Source organism: Phasianus colchicus, chromosome Z (genome assembly GCF_987193195.1).
Source record: "Phasianus colchicus chromosome Z, bPhaCol1.hap1.1, whole genome shotgun sequence".
Taxonomy (NCBI): Eukaryota; Metazoa; Chordata; class Aves; order Galliformes; family Phasianidae; genus Phasianus; species Phasianus colchicus.
In genome coordinates, this window is record NC_143476.1 from 17180776 (window position 1) to 17208725 (window position 27950).

General features: G+C 34.7%; 1 protein-coding gene across 2 annotated transcripts in view; it reads right to left on the bottom strand.

The window, feature by feature from the left end:
• MAN2A1 (mannosidase alpha class 2A member 1) overlaps positions 1-27950 on the bottom strand; it is a 110622-nt gene that overhangs the window by 32172 nt on the left and 50500 nt on the right. For both annotated transcript variants that reach the window (XM_031602663.2, XM_090130607.1), the window contains 6 exons: positions 26642-26827; positions 25724-25838; positions 23771-23838; positions 4192-4357; positions 2917-3153; positions 2685-2807 (listed from right to left, as the gene is read on the bottom strand). In XM_031602663.2, coding sequence (XP_031458523.2) covers positions 2685-2807; positions 2917-3153; positions 4192-4357; positions 23771-23838; positions 25724-25838; positions 26642-26827 — 895 coding nt within the window. The remainder of the gene's footprint in view (positions 1-2684; positions 2808-2916; positions 3154-4191; positions 4358-23770; positions 23839-25723; positions 25839-26641; positions 26828-27950) is intronic.

Consider the following 27950-nt stretch of genomic DNA (forward strand, 5'->3'; position numbering starts at 1 on the left):
AATCTTTAACATCCTTATCAGTGACACAGACGACAGGATTGACTGCACCTCTCATCAAGTTTGCTGATGACATTTTGCTACACTACTTGGACACCCACAGATCTAAGACTCCAGATGGGATCCACGTAAGGGGAAAAAAAGAGCTGGCATAACTGCCAAGCCACTTTCAAAAACGTACCAGTGGTCTCAGCTAAGTGGGGAGGTCCCAGATGACTACAGGTTGCCAAAGTGACGTGCATCTACAGGAAGGGCAGGAAGGATAAATAGGGGACAACCAGCTGAACAAAACCAAACAGCATGGGTTTACAAAAGGCAGGTCCTGTCTGACCAATCTCCTATGACAAGATAATCCACTTAGTGGATGAGGAAAAAGCTGTGGGTGTAGCTTACTTGGACTTCAGCAAAGTGTTTCACACACAGCTTTCTCCCAGAGAAACTGGATGCAGATGCTCCATCTGCTGGGTAAAAAACAGGCCGGATGGCTAGACCCAAAGGGTTGATGTGAATGAAGTTACAAAAGATTAGTCATGAATGGTCACAAGTAACATTTCTCAGTATTGGCACTGGCTTTGTTTAATCCTTTATCAACGATCCTGGCATTGTCGGGGACTGGGTGAATCCTCAGTGAGATTGTCAATGACACCAAGTTGGGTGGCAGTGTTCACCTGTTTGAGGGTAGAAAGGCTCTACAGAAGGATCTGGATAGGCTAAAGTTAATGAACTGCATCCAATTTTACAGCATTCTACAAGGCTAACCACTGTGTGCAGCACCTGGCTGTCAAACTTTTCCCAGGTGATAAGGAACAGGACTCAATGAAATGGCCTAAGGTTGCATTGTGGAAGGTTTTGACTGGATATCAGGATGAATTTCTTCCCAGAAAAAGAGCTTAGGCACTGGAAGAGGCTGCCCAGAGAAGTGGTGGAGTTGCCATTCTTGGAGGTATTTAAGAGACATATGGATGCAGCACTTAGGGACGTGCTTTAGCAGTGGACTTGTAATGTTAGGTGGATAATTGGGTTTGATGATGTCATGGACCTTTTCCATCATTAATGATTTTATGACATGCTTTTTGCAAATTTTTTTGTAAAACATGGAAAAAAAGAAGGAAAGTATCACCTACCCTCGATCAAGAAAACTGCTTATACATTATCATGCCACTTCTCATTAGGACTTAGGAAGTGCTAGTTAATCCACCTCGCACTGAGAATCCTGAACAGATGGCATTTCTTTTAAGAAAGCAAGTATTAGTTGAAGATGTTTTAGAAACTACAATAAAATCACATTGTTATTCCCAGTGGGATAATTCTTGTTATTAAAATTCTAACCAAATGATCCTGCTTGTATATGGAAGAAGTAGAATTTTTTAAAGTATCATGATTTCATTTTTATTCTACAAAAATCTGAACATACCACACTTTATGTTATGTAAAAATCTAGTTCTATTCTAAAAATCCAGTGTGTATATTATTTTCTAGCTGCACTGTACTCATATAACACATTTCTTTACTCATGACAGTTTTTAAGCAAAAGACAAAGTAGCATTTAAATTAATACAGTCAAGAGTTTGAAAATATAGCTGATGAAAGATAATTCTTTTTTTTTTAAAAAGTGCTTTTATGTATTGTTTGGGCATTTATCAACCGAAATCTATGACATTTGGAATTTAAGATTGAGCTCTGTTGAACATAATGGATACAAACATGTAAATCAAAACTACCAACTGGCAGATCTTAAACAGAATGTTTCTAGGTGAGACTGCTAAGAGAAAAGGAAATGATTCTGTCCAGCTGTAGGCTGATTCATGCATAATACAACAGAATGGTTACCGCCTCATATTTCCAATAGGGGCCAACTCAAATCTAAATCTATTTTATACATTTAACTTTAACCTCCCCAGAAGAATATGTGCAAAGGACATATGTTGCAAACTACCAAGCTTCTTACAACAGTTCATTATTTTTATCATTTATTTTCTGAAATACCAACATTCCCATTCCAAAAGTGCTACAGTGGATTTCTTTTGGTTATTTAAAGCCAGCTTAAAAACACTGTAATTTCTGAATTTCCAACTAGAAAACCAGTAGGAATGTACTCTTACCTTCCAATAATTAAGTAGTTAAAATTGTGATAGGCAAATAGGCACCTTAACCAAAACAGATGTTTGGTTTGCTACTCTCTCTGTATGTATTCATCACCTGAGACTCTGCATCTTAACTACTATATTAAGCTACATGCACAAATCTCAGTTAAAAAATACTACACTCTGAGCTGGAAGCTCCTCAATCATCACCAAGAAATCAGGAGAATTGGAAAAGTGCAAATACTGATCAATCAGTATCTCCTATACATTTCAACGTACAACCTGAAAGTGATATAACAGACTGTGAATAGTCACATCCTGCTCAACTTCTTGTAAAGTCCAGCATCTTAAATTCCTTAGTGAATCAAATATTTTGCATATTTTTGCACTTTGAAATTACTGCTTTTCTTTCCTTTTGTTTTTAAATCCAAATTCAGGACTGTGAAGAATAAAGTCATACCAATAATTTCAATAACTGACATGACTATATAAAGTCACACAGATGTATCTCAATGTTAGCAAAAAACTATTTATCTAAGTTAAATATGCAGAAGGCTTCAAAATACTGTAAGATTAGAATCTCTGTGCAAAGAAAAGTTTTACCTTGGCGTCTCCATCTGGTAAGAAGAGATAAGCTCCACTCTTATCACGATTACTGGTAGTTCCATACCAAGCAAATTCCACCTTCATTTGATGGTTTTTACCATCTTCTTTTGTATTTATTTTCTAAGGACAGAGAATCATGGTTGAAATAGTTTGGCAGAGTTAAGTTTCCACAAAAAAGAACAAAAATTCTTACAAAGATAACAGTGTTTTGAACTCTTATGCAACATACCTCCAGTAATCCAGATGTTCCAGAAAACCATAGTTTCACGTAAGAATTTTCTAAAATTATATTATCCACAGAATTTTGCATCTCTTTTATCTTGAAAAATCTGTCTGGCTTCTCCTGCACACTATCCCTTCCGCTCATATATATATTATAGTCTGCTAAAATTCCTTCTGAATTTGGAACTTCCAAAAGCTGGTAAACTCCAAGCCCCAAAGGTGGTAGATGTGCCAAGAAAGAGATCTATTGTGAACAAAGAGAAAGCCATTACTATAAAGATGAAAATATCAACTTCTTATAGTAAAGATATGCTCAAAATGACTCCTGTTGCTACAAGTAAATGAACATGAAATTATAACTGGTATTCCAAAATTAAAATCTCGAATACGTGAAGAATTAACAAACAAAAGTACCTATTAGTGACTTGCTTAATATCAAGATCACTTACACAATGCAATGATTTTGAATATGTGATGTGCAGTTCTGAGCAAATATGCTACTTATTACAGATGTATGTTGCAAATCAACTGAATATGAACGCTACATGTAACCAAAAATGCAAGTAAAAATCCAGAATTTGAACAGGAAATTAAGGCAACTGTCTTATACTTTGTTTCTATTCGTTTAGGAATACAAAGTCACCTGCACAGAAGAGTCATAATCAAAGCTAACCCGCTCAAAACAGTTTGTTTAGAGTTTGAGTTCCTGACAGCTATTTTTTTTTTCTTTATCCTGTCTAATTACCACATAGCATTAGATACCAACAATTAATCTTGTCAGAGAACAACTCAGAAAAAAATAATTGAATTATCTTTGGTGTGTTTCCACAGTAAACAATAGCAACATGAAAGACATGTTTCAGATAGCCATACGATTTTTATAAGCAAGGTATGCAGGCTCTTCATTGCTGGCAAAAATGCATAGGTAATGCTGGTGACTATGTTGAAAAAGGATGTTTTGTAGCTGAGAATTTGCAGTATTTAATAATGTCATAGTACTCTCTGTATCTGTTGTAGATTCCGTGGAGATAAATAGGAGGCATTACTTTCAGAGTAAGTAGAAGTTCAATAATTTATCAGCTTAAGAAAGATTTTAATTTAATGTTAAAAATGCTTTTTTCCCTAAATTAATGTCATTACCTACAGAAGAGAGAAATGACAATACTTAAATTTACATTATTACATTAATTTACATTAACGTTTCACTTTATTTTACTGTTGATCTACAGTATCTGTCAAATAAAAAAAAATATATACATTTTTTTCACTTAAAGCAGCATACCTGATAGGCTTCATGTGATACTGTAGTTGCTCCATCCCAAACAGCACTAATCTGGACAGTAACAGGTTTTCCCAAAGGAGATAATAATTTAACTCTGGGTGAACTCACGATGACCGAAACCACTGAGAACCTCTCTTGTTCAGTAGGATTATATATCAAAAGATACCTGAAAAAGTAAATCTGTCAAATTACCTTTTGGCAAAGAAGCCTCCTTCTTCAGGTTTAATACTATTACACATAAATGTTACATAGAGAGGTTCAAAACAATGTTAGAACAACAGGTACATATCACAACAAATAAATATGCCAAACAACCAGGAAACAATGGATATTTGACATCAATTCTTGGAAGGTTCCTTCCTTAAAGCTCTTATTTTCCAGATACAAAAACAATTTTGAAAACACTGTACAATCAAAATAGATGGCTTTCACATCATAACTACCAGATTCTTTCTATAAATAGCTGAAGTATTAATATATAGGTTATTTCAAGTGGATTTTTCAGGCTGAGCTGTTAAAATCTTAACTACCCTTAAACATAACTTATCAACGAATATATCTGATTCATATTCTTCAAGGAAGCTAGTTTACCTTTGGTATAAAGGAAAGTTCATAATTATTTAAATTATAATTTACCAGAATTCCCTATGAAAACTGAGTGCTTATATACTGAATTAGTGCCAAACCCCAAACCCGCCCATGGTTGGAACTAGATGATCTTTAAGGTCTCTTCCAACCTAAGCAACAATTCTACAAAATCTTTTAGGTGAGTACAGAACAAATAATTTGTAAAATGTAATCTTAGGCTTGCTCTTTCATTTTGGCACACCGTTTAGGTCATTAACCAAAATAATTTAACTTGAAATGAAAAGAGCAATTGTAAAGCTTTTTTTCTTTCCTTACCGTTTCACACATAGTTAGATACTGAAAAATAAAATGGTACCAGAACATTTGTACCTCACACATTTCTAAGACTACCATTGTATTTCTCATCTTTTCATTACCAACCTCCAAGAGAATGCAATTTATAATTTTTCCCTGATGCTTCTCTCTGTTCATTTCTGTTCATTGCCTTTGACAATAAAAAACGTTCTTGCCAACATTCATAATTACTTCTTCAACACATGTGAGAAACAACAACCTTCTTGACGTTCCCACTGTAAAACAAACTTTACTTCTTCATGAAATCTTATCTTTTGTTGGGTTCCACAATACTTCCCTCATAATTATGAAATCCTTCCTTCAGAATTTCTGAAGTAGAATCTCTCTATTCTCTCTGCCATTTTATATACAAATTTCTCAGGATTTTGTGAATGGTTTTCTTTCTTTTCTCATACCTTTTCTTCCATCGTTCTCTCTTGTATCTTAACTTCAAATTCAATTATCATCTTCAAACTTTATTAACATCCAAGGAATAAATTACTTATACACAGCTAAACCATTTAAACCATTTTCTTCCCCAACTAAGTCAGCTGAGGTGGCTCCTTACACAAGCACAAGGAAAGGGAGTTCTGCTGGCAGTTTTGATGTAATTTCAGCAAAGTTGAGCAGGCAAGGACAGAGAAATACTGAGGTTACACACTGGATATAGTAAAATAGCAAGATTTCAGGACTGAGAGACAGCAGCAAACTGCTTAGAGTTAAGGAGGAAGCACAAATTTTAACTCCTCATTTTGAGAGAAACTACTTATACGTACAATCTTCACCAAAATTTAATCCACCATTAAACTACAGATGTAATACAGGTGCAAAGGAACATCCTTGCTCCTTTATATTGCTTTAGCAGTATAGGTTGCTTTAACTCATCCACCCTCCTTCCACGCTGCGCTTTCATTTTGATTTATTACAATATTACTTTAATCTTAACAAATGCAGTTTTGCTCCACTGATACTGAAAATCCTTATGAACACTGACCAGGCTACCTCTTCCCACTTTGCACTGGCTCCCTCCTTCCATTTGCATCAAAATCTGTCTCCTTTTTTCGATCTCACTGTTCAACAATACCACCCTATTACTTCATAATCAGAGGGAAAGCTCAACTTCAACTTCTCAGTTGTTGAATAAACAAAAATCAGAGGCTATAATCGGTTTCTTGGTACTAAGATGCTTCAAATAACCTCGCATAAATAGCTACCTATAAAAAAAAATATCAAAAAAACCCATCTGTTTAACTCCTAACTTGAAGCTTCCTGTACTGAATTAGTGAATGTACTGAATTACTGTTAAACTGTGACTGCTGTCCATATCAATTATTTTCCTTTTATCTAGCCATGGTAAGCTGCCAACTAACACCAAAAGCACAATGGGACACTTCTTTGGCCCAGTTTCATGTTGAGGACTCCTAGTAAACGAGACAATAGTTAATATTATTCCAGGTGAGCTTTTGATGTCCTTAACAACTTCTGCATGACTTTGTGACAGCCTTCTCTAGATATGGGTAGGTTATTAATACACTCTTGCTTCATTGAAGATTTTAAACTTTAATATAATTGTTTTTATAATGGTTGTGAAATTAAAAGCAATCTAAAACAAAACTATTAAATATCCTAGAAGTAAGAAGATCAAAGAAGATTTAAAACAAAAAAACAAAAAAAAACAGACACAGCCCAAACAGATTAGTGAAACATTTCTTTTTTAAGTACTTTTCACCTACTGTGACAGAAGACCGTACAAATTGTCAGGAACATTACAAATCTAAGAGATGCAGCACCAAAGCTCATAGTATATCATCATTCTCATCTATCAGAACATTATAGAAATATTCTTTCTATACATGGGAAATCTTGTAAGTAAAATTTTAACTTAGATTTACAATTCGTTTTCAGTAATACTATATGACTGCACTAAAAGCAAGTTATCCACTACATAAAAAGGATTTTTATGTGAAAATATTCCCAGCAATTTCCCATATCAAAAGCCCCATATCTTAACAACTGGCATATAATCACCATATTTCATCTGACGACATATACTGTTAGATATTTGGATAAAAAGCCTCTTGGGTCAAGTTCCTTATGTTTCACAGCCTCTTGAATCAATGTATTTTAAGTGTACTACGTAAATTGACGCAGCCATAAAAGGTACTAGTGATAGGACAGACTTTCAGAAGCAGAGATATAGGAATCTTGTCAAGATGACAGTATTTTTTTTTTTCCAATAAGACAGAAGTATTTATACTCAGTAGGATAATAAATATTGTGCATATGTGAAAGCACTGACTAACATAATTTGTGATATTTCTGAGGTACTATCCAAGGTTTGTTATTAAATAACAATCCACTATTTTCAGTTCCGTATGAAAACAAAAAAGCTACATGTTTCAGTTAAGCTGTATCATTACACAGAATGTCACCCACAAATGCAGCCTATAACTGCTTAACAAGTTAAGTTTACATTACTTAGAGAAACAATATGATAGTAGGTAAAGGTCTTCTACACCAGATTTGAAGGCAAGAATGAGAAGTTCCAAAGCAGCAAACTATTATTCAGTCTTTGGAAACAGCACCGAGAAAACTAACAAACCTCATATCTTTTGTCAAAATAAAAGCTGGAGACTGAGAAAGAAATCTTTTGGTTTCACCAAGGGCAGATCTTGCCTGACCAATCTGGTGGCCTTCTATGATGGAGTGATGGCATCAGTGGACAGGGGAAGGGTAACAATGTCATCCACGTGGACTTCTGCAAAGCCTTTGACATGGTCCCTCACCACATCTTGCTCTCTAAATTGGAGAGGTACAGATTTGAAAGATGGACTGCTCAATGGATTAAGAATTAGTTGGCCAGTTGCAGCCAAAGGGTTCTGATTAATGATTCTGTGTCAGGGTGGAGGCCAGTCACAAGCAGTGTCCCTCAGGGGTTGGTCTTGGGACCAGTGCTCTTCATCATCTTCATCAATGACACAGACGATGGCATCGAGTGCCAGACAGACACAGACGGGGACAGGCTGGAGAAGTGGGCCCATGAAAACCTAATGAGGTTCAACGAGGCCAAGTGCAAGGTGCTGCAGTTGGTCAGAGCAATCCCAGGTATTTATACAGACTGGGGGAAGATCTCCTTGAGAGCAGCCCTGCAGAGAAAGACTTGGGGGTTCTGGTGGATGAGAAGCTGGACATGAGCCAGCAGTGTGCGCTTGCAGCCCAGAAGGCCAACTGTGTTCTGGGCTGTGTTAAAAAAGGGGTGGCTGGCAGGGAGAGGGAAGTGATTGTCTCCCTCTACTCAGCTCTTGTGAGGCCTCATCTGAAGTACTGCATCTGGGCCTGGGGCCCCCAGTACCTGAAGGATATGGAACTGTTGGAACAGGTCCAGAGAAGGGCCACTAAGATGATCAGAGGGCTGGAGCACCTCTCCCATGAGGAAAGGTTGAGGGAACTGGACTTGTTTAGCTTGGAGGAGAGAAGGCTCCGGGGAGACCTCATTGTGGCCTCCCAGTACTTGAAGGGAGCGTATAAACAGGAGGGGGAACGGCTGTTTACAAGGTGGATAGTGATAGGACAAGTGGAAATGGTTTTAAACTGAGACAGGGGAGATTTAGGTCAGATATTAGGAGGAAGTTTTTCACCCAGAGGGTGGTGATGCACTGGAACAGGTTGCCCAAGGAGGCTGTGGATGCCCCATCCCTGGAGGCATTCAAGGCCAGGCTGGATGTGGCTCTGGGCAGCCTGGTCTGGTGGTTGGTGACCCTGCACATAGCAGGGGGTTGGAACGAGATGATCATTGTGGTCCTTCTCAACCCAGGACACTGTATGATTCTACGATTTTTTTAATGCCTACTGAAAAAATTTAGAAAAAAAAATTACTTCAAGAAACACAAGTATGCCTAAACTGATAATCAGCATTTCATTCATTTATTCCAGAAGCAAATGAATTCTGAAGCTATTTTACGATAAACTGTATTGAAGTAAAATTAAATCATGCAACTTTTTACAAATATAACCATGGCAAACTGTTTCACAGAGAGACCATATACTCCACCTGCACAACAAAAGCAGCAGTGGAGTAAACTGCTCTCAATTTACTCGTTCTCAAAAATAAGAAACAGACACAGACCTGAGCTCTTAATCCTTAATGGAATAAATATCTGATGTACAAATATTTGCAATTTCCAAAAAGCAAATTCTGCCACCTGCCTATAAGACGTTTTTTGAAAGATACACCATCAATTTTTTTAATCCTATATTTACCTGAGTCTTTGAAATCCAGAGTGAATATCTTTTAGTCATATATAAAATATATATATTATATATTTTATTCATATGTAAAAGATATATATTCATATATGTTTTATTCATATATGCATGATGGTTTTTCCTAGTTAACATACCATATGGCAGTAATAAACTCTTCTCCTAAACAAGTACATTCAAGTTTCAAAGAAAATTTTGAATAGTTTCTTCTGTACTAAAAATTAAATTTGCTGTGAAATATTTTCACAGCCATAGCTAACTCCAATTCTTTCTTCACATACTTAAATAAATTATCAAGAATACACACAAAGGAGTTTAGCTATATCTATAGGTAAAATGTGGAAAATGTAGATCTAGATTTCTTAACAACTTTAGTCATGGTCTTTGAGAAGTTCAGAACAGCAATTTTTTTTTTTTAAACCAAAAAGTTACTGTATTTAAAAACCATTAGTATTTTGCTTCACTGATGTGCATAAACATATGTTTATATATATATATAATATACATATCAACACATGTATACATTCACTGGTAAAACTTCCAACAATTACCAATCATTTAATGCTGCCTTCATAAGTGATGTCTTCAACTGATGTGAGAAACCAGAATTAATATTAAACACTAGAAGGGAAGTGACAAAGCATTCTTTCAACCACCACCTCTTCAAGACACTACAACGTACAATAGCTAAGGATATCAGCCTGTGTTACTCAGTTATGCAAGTTTATTTTGAAGATCTACAATTACCTAGATATTTGAGTTAATACTCTGACCAATTTTACTGAAGTGTCTCATAAATCTTCATATATGAATTAGAGTATTTCTCATGATAACACATCAGATTCATTCCACTGACTACAATATGCTCAGCAAAATTGTATGAACAAAACTTCTGAAGCTTGTTAGTGTCTTTCCATTTCATTAAGTGATGAAAAAAACCCAGAGAACTGCTAAAAGTACATCCAAAATTGAGAAAAGATACAACCCCAAAAAGGCAAATAGACTATATAACTAGTCTTGCACTGAAAAATGAGTAAGAATAAACAGAAACATGTAAGCTATGTTAAGCTCAAAAGTCAAAGCTGAAGAGTGTGAGGTGAAAATTATGAAGCCACATTAAAATATCTGAAGTCCTAAAAATGGATTGAATCATTTCCGTATATGTTTAAGTTCAGAAAAAAAAATAGAAGTAGTGGTGGTTAGAGCCCAGAATTCAACTAGAAAGGTATTTGGAGATCTTGTCGCTGAAAGGTTCTTGATATACTGAGATTTCAGAATTTGAAATGAAGCTGGAATTCACTCAACTCAGTCAGCTCAGTGGAATGGTAAAACAATGAAAACTGTCCAGACAGCAAACGGTAGGCCAGAAGAGAAACAAAACTGGTCTATACTGGAAAATATGTAAGAAAGGATTAGTTTAAGGTAAGTGAGTTAGTCAAGTAACATTGTCTAGAGTGAACACTGTTAAAGCATAAGGGAGAAATGAATTGATGAACTGGGAATTAGTACTGAAATTTTGCAAGGCACCATCTGCAATGGTAGCTGCCAAAAACACCATGAAATAGTTCCGAACTGCGTGACTTTGTTGGAATCTAAAAATTAAAGATATATATATATATGCATATATACATATAAATATATATATTTAAAAGTAATAAAAAAGCACGAGAAAAGTAGTCACACAGTCCACTTCTCTGGTGACAGCGGTCAAGCTCATCTACTTAAAAGTCTGTGCACTGCAAAAGTGTGTGACTTCTCCTTAAAGGCTTCCATGATTCTTGCACAGAAGCCCAAGAAAACATATAATCCACTGATTTTTAACATAGGATGAAACTAAAAATCCTGAAATCCGAAAAGGATTCTTGTATTATGCAAAAAAAAAGCTTTCTTTTTGTTTTAAAAAAGACATGGAAAAAAGCTTTGAAAAAAATAAGCATACTCCCTCTGTTTCAGAACTACAGATCACTGAATATCTACACAAAACACTGGACATAAATAAAAAAACAAACATGTATTGAGTTACTTGGTTGTGTTCACAATTCTTATCGTCTTTAACATGAGAGTCAAGACCTCCCTAGTCAAAAGTATACCTGAAGTGACTTTTTGGGTTACGGGTTACTTTATCACTGTTTTCTCCAGAGCCGCTCAAGTTTGCATGCATTTCTACTATAAAGTAATAAAAGAAGAAAAATAATAATTTCAAAAAAGATTAATGTTTTTTTCCTACAACTCCGTCAGTTTCTAAACTGAGCTTTAAAAGTATTACACATTTTACAGTATTTCAAGATATCTTTTAGTCCTAATCAAAACTTATTTAATAAGAAAGTGAGCTAACGAAGTTTCAGAGGAAGTCATTCAAAATCTCATGTATGAAAAATCACGAGTCTAGTACAGCTTAAGAAGTCATTTACATCTGATTCATGTTTGTTTCAAAGAAAATTTGACTCTGCAGGTATAATTTAAAATCTTTTCCCCATCTGCAACATGAATCTGAAATGCAGATTCATGAAAAACACACTTTTTTCAATTTGCATAACACAAAGCAATGAAGTATAAGCCCCTATATCTTAAACTACCATCAATACCATTTGGATCATAATCTGCTTTTAAATGGCAAACCGAATAAAAAAATAAAGAAATCAATTTATCAGATAATTTTGAAGTTCTTAAGTCTGTAACAAAATAGTGAATGTATTTTTGCAGAGATATTTGTGGATATCTGTCCAAATTTTGTTACCTATCAAAAAAAAAATTTCTTTCTAATTTATATCCAGGAAAGAAAGAAAAAACAGTAACACCCAAACACAGAATAACACAATATCAAAAAGTTGTTTCCATGTTGATTTTACTTTTTTTCTTTTTTTCTTCACAGAAGGGAAAAAAATTATTTCTGTGTCAAACTATTCCAGCTTAACTATAGAAGTCTGACGTTAAGAGATTTAGGATATTTCTTTTATAAATACAGCTGAATATGTACACATAGGTATGGTATATATGCAACATATATAAATGGGGAGGGGTAAAGTGACAATCCAGAATTTTCTAGTGTGTAAGGAAATATGCAATGGCATTTCTCGCTGATAATGTTAGTAGTTATTACTCAGCTGATCAGAAATTTATCTGTCTACAGTAAAAAAAAAAATAAATGTCTAACTCTGGAAACATTTAAGATGCAATACAGTTACTCAGGCAGCTCTTTCATGAGAAGAAGAAACACTCTTCCTTCATAGTAAATATATCTGTCAAGTGTGAAAATGAAGTTTGCCAGAAGAAAAAGTATTTATTCTAAGCAGGCAATTTACTTTGCATTAATGCAGATTTATTTTGCATTATTTTGCAGATGCATCAAGGACAGCATTTATAAGTAGAGTCGATTTGTCATTAGAACAACCAGTTCTCAACAAAAACTCTGTTCCTCTCGTTATTCTGATTGATCTAATTAAAGATGGTTTGTACAAAACAGATTAATGACATTATAGCATACTGGTTACTGCAAAATATGCTGTTTTGTAAGTCTGAAGAGTAACTTCAAGAGAAAAAAGACAAATGTATTAATAAAACCTGAATCACTGAATGGCTTGGGTTGGAACAGACCCCAAGGATCATCAAGTTCCAACTCCCCTGCCACAGCAGGACCACCAACCTCCAGATCTGGTACTAGACCAGGTTGCCCAGTGCCCCATCCAACCTGATCTTGAACACCTCCAGGGACAGAGGATCCGCAACCTCTCAAGGGCAGCCTGTTCCAGCACCTCACCACTCTCTCAGTAAAAAACTTCCTCCTGACATCCAATCTAAGCCTTCCCTCCTTGAGCTTAAAACCATTCCTTTTGTCCCATCAGTATCTACCTGAGTAAAAAGCTGATTCCACTTCTTTTTACTATCCCCTTTTAAGTACTAGAAAGGCTGCAATGAGGTCTCCTCTCAACTTTCACCTTTTCCAGGATGAACAAACCCAGCTCCCTCAGCCTGTATTTGTAGTGGAGATGCTTCAGCCCTCCGATTATCTTTGTGGCCCTCCTCTGGACCTTCTCCAGCAGCTCCACATCTTTCCTGTATTGGGTGCCCCAGACCTGGACGCTGTACTTCAGATGGGTCTTCACAAGGGCAGAGTAGCGAGGGACAATCACCTTCCTGTCCCTGCTGGCCACCCCTCTTCTGATGGAGCCCAGGATACCATTGGTCTGGAGTTTGCTTCAGTTTGACCTCTTAAAGAGGAATTCAGCAAAACCATATATGAGAAATGCTGCAGCTACTACTCCAGAAAATGTCCATAGTTGTCTATACTGATCTGCAGGTCTACCACCCATTTTGGTGATATATATTACTTCATTACTTCAAATTAAACACTTCTTCCAAACATCTCTTCCTTTCTTCCACTGCAATCATAATATAACTGAGTGTCTTTCTAACAGTCTGTAAGTAAAGTCTCATGTTTCCAATTATTAGACTGTTGGAGCTGAACAGATGATAGTCATAAAACACTTAGTATGGTTTCTTCAGATTATTACTCGTTTTTCTGCTAAGCATTCCCACACATTCATTTCTTCACATTTTTAAAACCTAGATACCCCATTTTTGCCGAATCTTTCATCATCTGAAGTATAACAGAGTATTTCTGCTTTATTTTACACAAAACGTTTCCATATAAACCACCCGAAGGCAAAATGGCCTTTTACACCACACAAATATTGCTCTCTGAATCTGTGATATTCTTTAATGCATAGTCCCCTCCTGCTTCCATAATGGCTAGTTGATTAGTCTACACTGTTTTTCCATGTGACATGTACTTCCATTTATCTGTTCCATTCAATTGCTTGATTACAAAACTGTTTCCAGTTTACGAAAGTTTTAAATTCTAATCTCATACCGATTGTTCCCAGTATGACTTCAAATTTTATACTCGATTGAAATTCTATTTTATTAGCATATGATAGATATAAATGAAAGCATTTTGTGATTTTATGATCTGATCAAAAGAATTCATTTATTGCTTAGTTTTGGCCTCACTTTTCACAAAAAAAAAAACAAACACTGAACACGTCCACCTTCTTCTGCTGGATAACAAAGGATATAACTCGAATACACACAAGTATGAGTGGTCTGAGAAGTTAAGCAAACAGTCTTACCATACTCTGTCAGAGAAAAGACAAGTTCCTCTCTGATTCTCATAGCTTCTCAAGGGACTTTTCATTGACTCTGGTGAAGGATCTAGTAAACAGCACTTACGAGTACAGCTGAGGGAACATAGATTACTTAGCCCAAAGAATGGGAGGCTCTACAACTACCTGAAAGGAGGTTGTAGCAAGGTCTCTCTCTTCTCCCAAACAATAGAAATCAACAGGAATGACTTCAACATGTGCCATGAGAGGTTTAGTTTGGATAAAAGAAAAAAATCTTCACTGAAATGGCTGTAAAACCTTGGGACAGCCTGCCCAGGGTATTAGCTGAGAAGAATAGTTGAGAATCTCAAGAGGCATTTCAAAGACATGTAGATGTGGGGTTTAAGGATCATGGCTTAGTGGCAGACTTGGCAGAGTTAGATTAATTTAAAAGTTGGACTTGATCATTTTAGAGGACTTACTCAACTTAAATCAATCTATGACCATATAAAGTTGAAAAATATTTATCAGCTTACTTAACAAGATATGCCTAGTGATATGCTCTGTACCACATCCATCTGTGCTTCTTGTAAATTTAAGGTTCTGAATTTTAGACTATCAATATTGTTACAAATACAACAAAAATGAATTCATATCTCAGCTATAATTCTCATCGTAATCCAATGAAACTCTTAGAGAATGTCTAAGATATCTACAATAAAGTAAATAATACAAACAGATATTAAGATTTTTCTCTTCATAAAATGAAACCTGTTTTATGTTTATGATGAGATCTTGCAGAAGAACTGGTAGAAAATTGAAATTTCAGACATACAATAGAATTTGTGTTGTTCTCAAAAGGTATAAAAACAAGTGAAAATAGGAACCATAATTCGTAAGTCAACTTTTCATTACAGAATGAAACTGGTGACACGAAGAGATACTATCTGTAAATTAAGTAATATCACAATCATTCAGTGGTGAATGAGCTAATGCAAAATTGTTAAAATTACATATTTTCAGTAGAAGCCTTAAAGACTGACAGTTCTGATTAACATACAAATAATTAAAAACAGTGATTCTGTGCTTAATAAAAGATTCTAAGATTCTTATCCTGATATTTCAGAATTGTGAATACTCCATTAACGCCTTCTTATTGACAAACAAAAAGTCGTTTCTACAGTCATTAACAAGGTAAGAGAACTCACACACCTATCAATTTGTCCTGCAACTATACAGAGACATATTTATTATATCCACAGCTCATGCAAAAGGCAAAAAATTAAGTAGGCTACAAGTATTTAATCCCTCTACTCTTACGAAGAATGCAACCTTTGAGTGGCTTTCTGAAGAATAAACTATTGGACACCCTCAAGTAAACAGCACTTACAATAAACACAAACCACAGCACAGTAAGAACTATAAACTTTGAGAACACACATACACACACAGAAAACCAACATCAACCTAAGACATGACTTGTAAAATTCTGTGTACCTTCTACATACGCCAGATACACGTATTTCCTGTGACTTGGATGGATTCTAGTGGCACACATTACCTAATTTGGAGCACAACACTACTCTCCAATTAAGGATAAAAGGATCAAGTCCAAAGGCACTATTTAAAATTTTTCTTTTACCACAAAGTTGTGAGGTCTGAAGTCCAAGATGGGCTTGAAGCCCCCTGACTTTTTCAGGATCAGGAAGTGCCTTCACTAAAATCCTTTCCTTGTTCTTCTTGTAGTGTAGGCTTTATAAATCTGCATTTAAAAGGGAAAAAAAATCTGGTTCAGAAGAACAGAAAGACTTAATTATGCCATATCACTTCAGACTGTGCCTTGACAGACTTGGACTAACTATAGTATTGCCTCAAAGTAACTCCAATAAAAAGGTTGGAGAGGCCAGAGCCTGGGGGAAGAAAAAAAAGAAATAACACACAAGTATTGGAACAATCTGGAAAAGAGTGACTTCTGCTTCCAAAACCCTTACAACAAGCATGTGCGTACAATCCAAGTTTTTCAGAGGTATTTAGTTCTTTACTAGCATATTCCTTCATAGTGATCACTGGTTATTTGCTTGTTGTTGTTGTTGTTGTTTGTTTGTTTTTTAAAGCCTTTTGTTGTTGTTGTTGCATTGTTTCATTTTTAAGCTATTCTTTTTTTGATTTTTAGCCTATTATTAATGCCTTTCATATTATGCTTTCTTTACAGTGTTTCCAGTGAAATTCAGAAAATTATTTAACATCTAATTGCAGAATTTTTCTTTTTAATATTTAATGTTAATTATTAAAGGAACTTAAGCATCGAATACAATTATCTGATAAAGATAACTTCACACTACCACTACTACCCAAACAAAAATTGCTGAAATGCTATACATCACGCTGGAAATACTAGAACAGTTTTGAGAAACTACAAAGATAAAATACTACAAAGTGTATCATCTAGTTTTCTGGTCTAACTTTGCAAATGCAATTTCAAAAAACAGTAAACAAAATTACTTGTTGGTGTATCAACAGTAAGAAACTGAAATGCAACAAAAAAAATTATGTCTAAATGTTTGAAATGTAATTTCTTGAGCATGAACTCAGCGACATGACAGTCAAAACTGAGTTTGGAAAAATAAAGATCAATTCCACAAAAAGCTTCTGAGTATAAATAACTGGAAATAAAAGCTGCCTTTTTCTTCTCAATAAATAATAAAATTTTTCAACAATTCAGAAATGAATCATAGTTCTCAGTTTTTTTAAGATCTATGCATTACATCAAAGCAGACCCTCATCCCTTAGTTTGTTTTGCTTCAGAGTTCCCAAATAAAAGTTCTAATAAAATGACAGTGCTCCTTCAGGTGCCAGTTCCAAGAAGCCCATGTATAATGCACACAAACAGTAGAAAACTCAATACAATAAAAGTTGAAATCTCTGAAAAACTCTTGTAACATTAAAGGAGGAGTGAGAATTAAGGTGATGTTAACTCTTCTACACCTTTCATCCCCTCTCCTATCTGACTGTCAATGAAGAATTTGCCCTTTTTGATCACAAAGACTGTTGCACAGCCATATTCCACCTATGAAGCCCAGTGATTTTACCTGCTTTTTACTTTCTGTTTCAAAATCACTGTTCCTACTAGAATGGTTTTTACCTAGACATTTATCTCATGTTGATGTCAACTAATATTTCACAACTCAGACGTCTGAGTCACCTTTTGTCAGCTAAGTTCCTCTCTGCTTTTTTGCACCAGATTGTTGTTCATAAAAACCTAAATATGTGTTGAGTCAAAATGATCTTGAGTTTATAACATACAGAATCTGCTAATGATAACTTCAGGTCACCTGAAATCTAGCAAACTGATCAGCCATAGCTGAGCACTGAGATTAGCACTTAAATATATTTAAAAAAATAATTAGGCTATCTTCATCTTAAGCAGTCCTAACTTAGAAACTAAAAACATAACTCCTCGTATATTATCTCAAATGATTTTCTAGTTTCTGGCCTGCTTGCACTACTATGCTAAGAACACAAAAGCTTAATTAAGAGTTATTAACAGAATAAAACTCTCTTAAGGCTTCATTAAATGACCATTCATCCTATCCTCCTCCCTCACAGATAACAACACAAAAGTTATAATGAGAACATAAGTTCGAGCGTACTGTTATCACTACTTCATCCAATTAAAAATGAAAAGGGTAGTGTTTCTCATGGGGAAGAAGAATGCTTATTAACAGCATATAAACTCTTACAAAGTATTTTTTGCTTCATTTTAAATGCCACTGTATTCTTCCTTGTTTTCTTTAAAGATTTCCCACTCCACCACTGATAATTTTAAATATCCTTGTTTCAGCTGTCTTTCCCCCTCCCACCAAATGTTTTAATACTTAACTAGGGACACATAGGAATACATACATATATATGTACCTCACCTGAGAACTCATGAACACGTAAAATGTAATTAAAATTTATTTGATTGAAATGTCAAATGCTGTCAGAACATTCTGTCCCTGAAACTACACTAAATATCTGCTTAGACTGTAGAAACATGTCATTTTTGTTAAAAAAAAAACCAATCTTACGAAGTTAAAGTTGCCAAACAAGAGTATTAAAATACTATTCCAATCCATGGTGACCTTCTTAGCTCAGAAAGAAGCTAAGTTCTGTTGCTCCTGAAGCTTCAATCAATTGCATGACATCATGAGACTAGCTTTTCTTATTATCAATTCATGCCAACAAGATTTCCATTTCAGTTAAATTTCTTCCTGACATCTTCTAACAAAATGCAGCAACATACATGATGCCAAGTGAGGCTTTGTACAAGCTTTAACTTTTGTACATGCATTTTTTTTTTTTATCATGTATTGCACGTATTAACTCAGCTTTAATTATACAGAACGACAAAATGTTGAGAAAGCAGTGGATATACTCATCAGCTGAATTCATGAACCTGCAAAATCTTAAACTAGAATTAAAAAGAAGTGTACGTGATAGGATGGACACAATTTATGTCAAAACCTTGTCAATTAATATCTGATAACACAGCCTGTTACCAGATATTGAAACAAGGATAATGGCACAGATTATTTCATCTCCTCAATTTGGAAAAAAAAAAAAAAAAGAACCTTTCTCTCACAAACTGGATATCACTAAAATAGTTGGTTCTTTAAAAGATCTTCAAAGAAATCACTGATCAGAGTATAAATACAGTAGTATATCCTGTTCAGAAACAATACTCTTGGATTCTCTCTTAGGTTAACCATTTTGTGCCAAAAAATTATACTAAAAAATTCAAGCTGATACAGAGAACCAATTCAGGCATTTGGTCATGTATTGTATTAGCATGCAATCCTGTCTCCAGGAAATAAAGTAAACAAATGACTGGGAAATCTTGCCACCCACATTAATATACCCCTCAGCAATAATGACAGCCAAACTGGTGGCAAGAAGTTAATCCTTCCGTGACAGTCTCCTGCCATTTAGAAAACACGACCTCTGGCAGACTTGCCCCAGGAAGCAAGGATTATATTTCAGAGCAGTACTCTTAACAGAAGTATGATGCAAAACCTGAACAGCACATGCACAGAATCTGTCCCTAAGGCTTCTTATAGAAATTGTTAATTTCACAGCAGAATAAAAGTAGTTCCACATCTAGTTGGATATTATCTTGAGAAAGCTTTATTTTCCAGATGGAAGCCACAGTTTTTCAAAAACCAGAAAGCTTCTTTTTGTTTATACATTAAATAATGACATCAAGTCTCCCATGCAGAGCATGGCATGAATACCATCAACTTCAGCTTTATTTGCTATTTAAAGGAAGTAAACTGAAGGATTCAGACACATTAAGTAGCATCTCCTTTTGAAAAGTCTCTGCTCTAGGAGAAAAAATAACAACAATGGTTTAAACTTTACTGATTTCCTTTGAATTCCTGAGAGTCTTAATCACACTGGGTTCCCTCATTCAGTCATAAAAACAAGTAGGGAAAGGATCAACATAACCAGGGAGCCATTTCCATGAATTCCCCACAAGGAAAAGAGCAGGTGACAAATCATAGAGAGAACAGCTTTTTGCTAGCTTCACACATAAAAAAATTAAAATAACAGTACACACAGTTCTTTATTTTAAACTGTTGGAGAAGTAGCAGAAGTCCAAGCTAACCATGGGAAGTCCATGCATTTTAAATAGAACTGAAAAACAATAAATGCTGTGCCTGCTAAGGAGAAACTAACAAAATGTAAAATACATCAAATGCTAGACCCTAATGAAATCCCGAATCAAGCATGAGAATATCACACAGGGTGAGATTGATCCTAAAACCTTTCAGAACACATCACAGGACCTGCAAGTTTTCATACTCCTGATTTTGAAAAGCCTTTCAATCAGAGTAAACTCTTTTTGCCTCTCCTTGAACCTCCATTTTAATTCTATTGCTCAGTCTTCTTTCACTCAATGACAACATGTTTACTAAATAGACATTTTCGCTGTCCATATGCATTAAAGCAGCAAAAAAGCTGTCCAAAAAACCTGTCAGCCCACTAAATCTACAAGTATTACATTGAGATCTAGTGTTTCTAAAAGTAATGTCAGAATTTAAAAAATTCTTTCAGTTACGTGTGGTTTCTTTTTTCTTCTATTTGCTTTTCTTCTATCTTCTGTTCTATTATTCCCTTTAAGTGGAACAGTACTGAATTAACAGCATCAGCAAAGGTGATTACAGATCTTTTCAACTGAATTCTCATCCAAGTAACCTTGTTCATAAAACACCATTCAAGTAGCCATAATTACACAAAGAATTACATAGGTAAGCGGAATAGAGGACTGCTGTCAAAATTTTACTTCATTAATATCTAGTATTTAATGAGTGTTTCAGAGTTTGGTGGCTCTTTCCCCGCAGTTCATTAAGCATTTAAAAGGGTTTAGTTAATTCACTAGGCTATAATTTCAGCACTCAAATGTCTGATCACAGGACCACTTCAGTGCTCCAAACAGTAAAATTTTAAACACTCCATTAAAAAAAAAATCAAAACCTTTTTTTTTTTGTTAAAGATACAGATTCAGAAAAAAGGTGGCAAAAGCACTCTACAGACAAATGAGATGTATAGGCGAGGTGTAAAATAACACCAAATATACTAGAAGTGATACCTTCTTGGAACTAACTCAAAAGACATTTCTCATTTACACAACTTGAAGGAACTTTGTACTAGAACAATAACTACTGAAAATCAGACTTATTTCTCTTCTATTTTTCCATGCAGTCAAGTTGTATGAGCTCTTGCGTGCCGTCTGTCCAATCAGTTTTCTGCATTTATGACTGAATTTAGCTATCACGAAAAGTGAGAAGAACTAAGAAATAAAAGAAAGACTGGACAAGAAAGAGGCAACAATCAGTTACTTTTCTGTTGAATATCAGATTTGAAATTGACAATATCAAGACTAATTACTGAGGTTCAAATGAAAAAATCTCTGGAGCATCCTATCGAGAGTCTATTTCTGTAAATCTATGACATGAATCAAAATACTGTAAGAATGATTAATTGAGTATATAGGTATTTTTAAAGATCTTGACATGGAAATGCAAAACTACAGACAGCTAAATACTCAGCCAGTTAAAGAGAAGTAACATTTCATCAATTACACTGACCTAACCTCTGTCCCCAGTAATGGCATATTAGAACTCTGGAAGGGCAAGAAATTTAAAGATTTTATGCTACAGACAGGAACAATAGTGATAATAAAACTTCTAATTGGAAAATCAATTGATTTTAGAAATTTCAGTATCTGAGTTTTTAACAGAGAAATCCTCAATAATAATTTATCAATTTGCATTTCAGATTGTATTGGAATAAAACAGCTCCCTAGATAAATCACACAGACAATTGTAACATTCATATATATACACAATCAAAAGTTATTGTCTTAGCTAACATATCACCTTTCACAATGGTAATACTATTAATAGAGTTTCAGAATACAATCAGAGATACGAGACTAAGCTCATGTTTAAAAGAGAAAACATGAAGTATACATATATTCCAACGAAAACCTTAAGTGCAAAGGAAACATACAGTACCGTATACTTAAGCATTATCCTAAAGTGTTTCAAAACAGGAAATCATCACAAAAAGGAAGCAGGTTTTCAGGCAGCAATAACAATATTACCTTGTCATTTTTCTCCTGCCATTTACAATTTTTTTTTTTTTATCTCTATATTTGATCACCCATAGCTCTGATTTCACGCTGTCCGGAAGGTGAACTACATGACTTTATGGTATCTTCAGAATACCAAGAAAGTTAAAAAATTAGTGAAACTATTTCAACATTATCTTTTTCTTAGAAAGCTAAGACAAGTTCAGAGCACAACAGTAAAAGGTTCCTAGGATAATCTCAATTTCATAATAAAGAAGTTTAACAAGTTTATCTACTTAATGTATAACTACAAATAAAAAAGGAATTACTTGAAATGTTTTGACATCCAAAAGGGAAAAAAAAAATTACTTAAGCATGCTATGCAGAGAGACACGTGGCACACTGGATGCAAACAAAAAACCTGCCAGGGAACAGGAGCAAGGTAGGTGAAATTTCAACATCTAAACCAGGCAGAGAAAGCAGAAGTGTTCAAATTATACTCAAATGGCAAGAACAACTTGCTTCCAGCCAAGCAAATGTTTATTACAATATATATAACGCTCTACTAGCAAAGATTCTTAGAGAGATGTTTCAAAAAATTTGAAAAAAAATAGTTAAATAAATAGGCATCTACTTTTTTTTTTTTTATAAACCATTTTGGACAACAAATTTAAAATAAGCTATTTAACATCTATCCAATTCACAGAGACAAAAATTCCTACTAAAAAAAAGTTTGCAAGTTTACATGACTGTCCCAGAGACAAATTCATATAAAAACTGCGCATACATACACACGCATTACATGCATTTAACTTCAGAGGACTGAAGCATCCTCCAAAGGCTCACAAGGACCAAACTTAACTCATTTTTTTGGAATCTCTGAATAGCAGCAGTTATAATAGTCTGTCACCTTCATGAGTTAGGCAAGCAAGTTTTATTAGCTTGTTGTCTGCCAGAAACAGGGAAATTAGATACTAAGATTGGAAAAACAACATTCACTACTTTTAAATTAATATTAAATCACTTGCTCTGTAAGAACAAAATAGCCTTTTATTATTTTATGGATAAACATAGCAGCTCTCATATCCATACATCTTACTCAGTTTATTTAGATGTATCAGTCTTAATGAATGTCTAAGTTATTTGAGTTTGTATACTGAATATTTATAGGGAAAGGAGGATATCACTTACAATTGAATGCTCTAGAATAAGATATAAATAAAGAAGCAAGAATCTTTACTACAGTGAAGACTTAGAAGTAAGAGAAAACATAGCTTCAAAAATGACTCTTTAGAGATATATATTTATACATTGTGATTTTTAGGTCTTACAAAAATTCACAATGCAATCCAACCATCTGTAATTATGTTCAGTTAATATTTTGCTGCTCTCAATCATAATTTATTAAGAATTACAATGCTGGTAAAGCATACAGTAATCAGATTACTTCACTTGCTGCAGATGAATCAATGCAATGGGAGAAACTTCCATATACTGAAAGAATGTTGTCCTCTTCAAACAGATGAAATAACATCAGTATAAGATGCTAAACTGCACTGTACTTTTATTTAAAAGGAAAATCAGAAAACAATGGAAGAGCATAAAAACTACCAGTTAGTGGAGAAAACACATATTACAAGAAGAATCTCAGACACTAAATAACATATGAATTATTTACCTTGGTTGCGATGTCAGCTTTATAACTGTCTTGTGTGGCAAAGAATCTTGGGAAGACTGAACATCATCCTACAAGGTAACATTTATGAATTAGCTTTTGAATATACTAATAAATATTAGTTATATACAATATGTATTATGTATAATATACAGAGAGAGAATCTTCAGCGGGGTCTGTTGGGATAAAACAAGAGAAAATATTTTCAAGCATAAGGAGGATAGATCTAGTTTAGACATAAGGAAAAAGACTTATACAGTGAGGGAGGTGAGGATGGATCAGGCCCTGAGCTACCTGATGTAGCACTGGATTTGTTCTCGCTCATCGCAGAAGAGCTGGACCAGATGACTAGATGACTTTCAACTGGACATTTATGGAAACCAAATCGTGGATGTGAGCACAGTGAGGTGGTTGGTGATGCATTTCAGTAGTGATGATAGCAAAAGCAGGTCCACTGGTACAGATTTTTATGAGCACAGCACGCGGGCTCTTGTTCATGGCTGATCAAAATGCATATCTAATGGTGGTGTCTGTACTTAAAGGGTAAAAAGCTAGATTTGAGTCAGCAGTGTGCTCTTGCGGACCATATGCCAAGAGTATGCTGGGCTACAGCAAAAGACAGGTGACCAGCAAGACAACTCTTCAACTCTATCCTTGTAAGGACCCAGCTGGAGTACTGCATCCAAGTCTGGGTTCCCATCACAGGAAACAGTGGAGCTTTTGGAGAAGGTGCAGAGGGAGGGCCACAAGGATGATCCAAGGGCTGGAGAACTTCTCCTATGGAGACAAACCGAAGGTACTGGGCTTATTCAGCCTGGAAGAAAGAAGACTGCAGGAAGATTTCACTGCAGCCTTCCAATATTTAAAGGGAGTTTAGAAACATGAGGGAAATCAACTTTTTACATGGCAAGATAGTGACAGGACAAGAGGGGGTGGTTCTAAACTAAAGAACGGAGATTTCGATTAGATGTGAGGGGGAAGTTTTTTACTGAGAGAGTGGCAAAGTGCAGAGAAGTTGCCCCATCCCTGGAGGTGTTTAAGGCCATGTTGGATGGGCCCTGGGCAATCTGATGTAGTACTTATCTAGAGGTTGGCAACCCTGCCTATGGCAGGGGGAGTTGGAACTTCATGATCGTTGAGGTCCCTTCCAACCCAAGCCATCGTATGATTCTATGAAATATCCACAGAAGTATGGGAATATTAGGCTTATGACATGCTTTAGTTATACACAATATATAGTATACTATATATACACATATACATTAACAAATAAAAGAATCTCATTTTCAATCTAATGCAGGTGTAACAATTCCTAAGATTATCTAGCCATAAAAGTGGACAGCATGTGTTTGGAAAGGGGAAAAATTAAGAATACTGAAAATAAACAGTATTAGCAAGTACCCTTCTTCTTTAGGGCGTTCTCTTAAAGAAAGTCTCAAAATGATGTATAGACATCCACTGCTGACTAACTTCAGTAGATTCTTGTTTACAGTGAGCTCAGATAAAGAAAAAAAGCACAAGACTTATCTAGACTTTGTCCTGAAAATCTGGTTTATACTTCTATTCAAGATAGAAAATATAGTAAGAAAAAAAAATTAAGTAACCAGCTGTGTCAGATTACAGGACTGCATAGCATTATGTATTCATGCATTCTATCTATACTCCTGAAATTACCAATAAATGCAACTTGCCAGAAAATATAAATACTCAATTTAACTATGTCATTCAAAACATGGAATATAATAAGCCCAATTATTTAAGCTGTGAACTTCTTTTCAGCATCAACAGTTGAAGTTTTCACCTTTTATTTTCCAACATCTTCAGAATGAACAGTGGTAAGAAGTGGGGTCTTGAATAATTATTAGCAGCAAATTTCAATCTGACCTTTCCCAGGCCACTCAGCTGTATTGAAAAGAGTACTCTTTTTTTTAGAGAAAATGAAGAAATATAGCTTACCATCTTAAGGAATGGAGTTGATACATCATAATTATAAGCACCTTTGTCCTTCAGGATAAGAATATGAGCAGAGTCAATTATCACTTTCTTCAAGTTCATTAGAGAATGGAAAAGCCTGTTTAAATTTTTGAAATAGCATTAGTTTTCAGAAATTGTTTCCTGTCCTTTATGCTGAATTCGATTATATTCCTAGTTTGCATCCTGAAAATGTAATTTCCACTCCAGTATTATACCACAAAACGTATGCCCCCAACATACCATTATTTCATAAAATGAAAATCTTAGGGAAGTTTGTGTTTTATACTTTTCATTTCCAATATCTGAAGTGAAGACTGGCCTGAAAAGTTGTTCTCAGTAAAGACTGTATTTAAGCAGGGTTAAAGAAACCATCAGGAACACAAAAATAATTCATTTAAATGATTACCATCTCTGCCACTTTGTATCTCAACTGATACAAAGTTTAAAGATTCTTAAACATAGAGCTGTGTAATTTTAATTGTAAAGTGAAGAAAACCTTTTGTTTTATCTCTCACAATGGAGTGCATTGCACTAATTCATATGTTGTAATCTGTTTTTATAGATAAATCAATAGTTTTTTGAAATTTAAGAATATTCCCCATGAACTCAGTAGGTTCAAAGATTATCTTAAAGGCAACTTGAATAGTAATTAATAATAATCAATTTAAGAGACATGCTGAACTATCAACCAACAATCAAATTCAGTAATGCTTTACATTCCAACAAGCAACAACTCTCTTATACAATAAAATGCAGACATTACTGTAACTGATAATATCACACTTTTAGAACTGAGCATTTTACAAACTGTAGTAAATGTGTACCTCTTTAAAACAAACCATTTTGTAAAAAAAGTAATAGGAAAATGAGATTTAAGTGTATACATCTATATTAAATTACCTAGTGCCATAATCCACAACTACCCAATCTTTTGATGTTCCTGTAATAGCATCATGATGCTGAAATAGTCCAAGGTTCCGCCTAGCTTCTGTCAGCAATTTATAGTTATTCACTGAAGGAAATACGTTCATCTTGTTGTATTTATGGGACTGTATCAAAGCCAGGGAGTAAAGGATCTCAGCTGCTCTGAAATTGTAGAGAAAAATGAAATACTTTTAAAAGTTTAAAAAGCAAAATGCAAGACACACTTTACCTGAGCAATAAACTTGCATTGACACATCTTTAATCACACCTGGCTCCACGAGATCTTTAAACGTTAATTTAGTACCTTTCAGCTTGCTGCTAGCTTCAAACAGTTAAAAATCCTGACTGCACATCATCATCAACTAGCTTTACATCTTCTAAGTTTTCTGCAATGCTTGTCAGTGATAGACTAAAATTATATTACTATAAAATAGCATAAGATTTTCAGAAATGTGAGATATACAGATCAGTATGAATTTATTTTACAAAAATACTGTAATTGCCAGTCATTCTGAATACCTAACAAAGGTACCGGTAAGTATTTTGGATATCATCTGTTAACTTTTTCTTATCTCCTTTTCCTACAATATTAGCGTTCTGTTTTTAAAAATGAACTTTCCTCACAGTTAAAGGAAACAAGAAGTTATGGTTCAGAAAAAGATGTGATTCTGCTTTACAGATCTAATTAAGAGATCAGTCTTTTAGATACAGATTTTTCCTTTCAGGTTTCAATGTTATTTTAAACAGTAGAATGGTCCAATGGTCTAAGAAGATACCCAGAAGAGAAACTAATAGTAATATTCTAGTTTAAAAATCTTTAACTTGGAAGTAAGAATTTACATCTTTCAAAAATCTCCCTATGAAAGTCATATAAACCATTAATATTTCTCACTTCTATTTCAAACCAAAGCATACTAGAAGCACGACTAAGAGAGTTACTTAAAAATTACCTATTTTGTAGTAATTTCAGTCTGTAATTCAACTTGAAAGAACACAGAATAAACGAAGTATTACTTGACTGATTTCTCAAAGTTTATAGCCATTTATCTTTATCTTTCTATGTAACTTAAATAAATAAATGATTTCACCAGGAGTTTCTGAACTCTCAAGATGTGGCCTTTTCTAGCCATCTATACAAGCATTTATACATCTTGTTCTTACAGGTGATACACAGAGGCTATAGAAGGATGAAAACCTTTCCAGGTACAAGAGCCAACATGCTTTGGTTAAATTCTTAAAAACAAAAGTTTAGATTCATCTGTATATTTAGCAGCTTCTGCAGCTG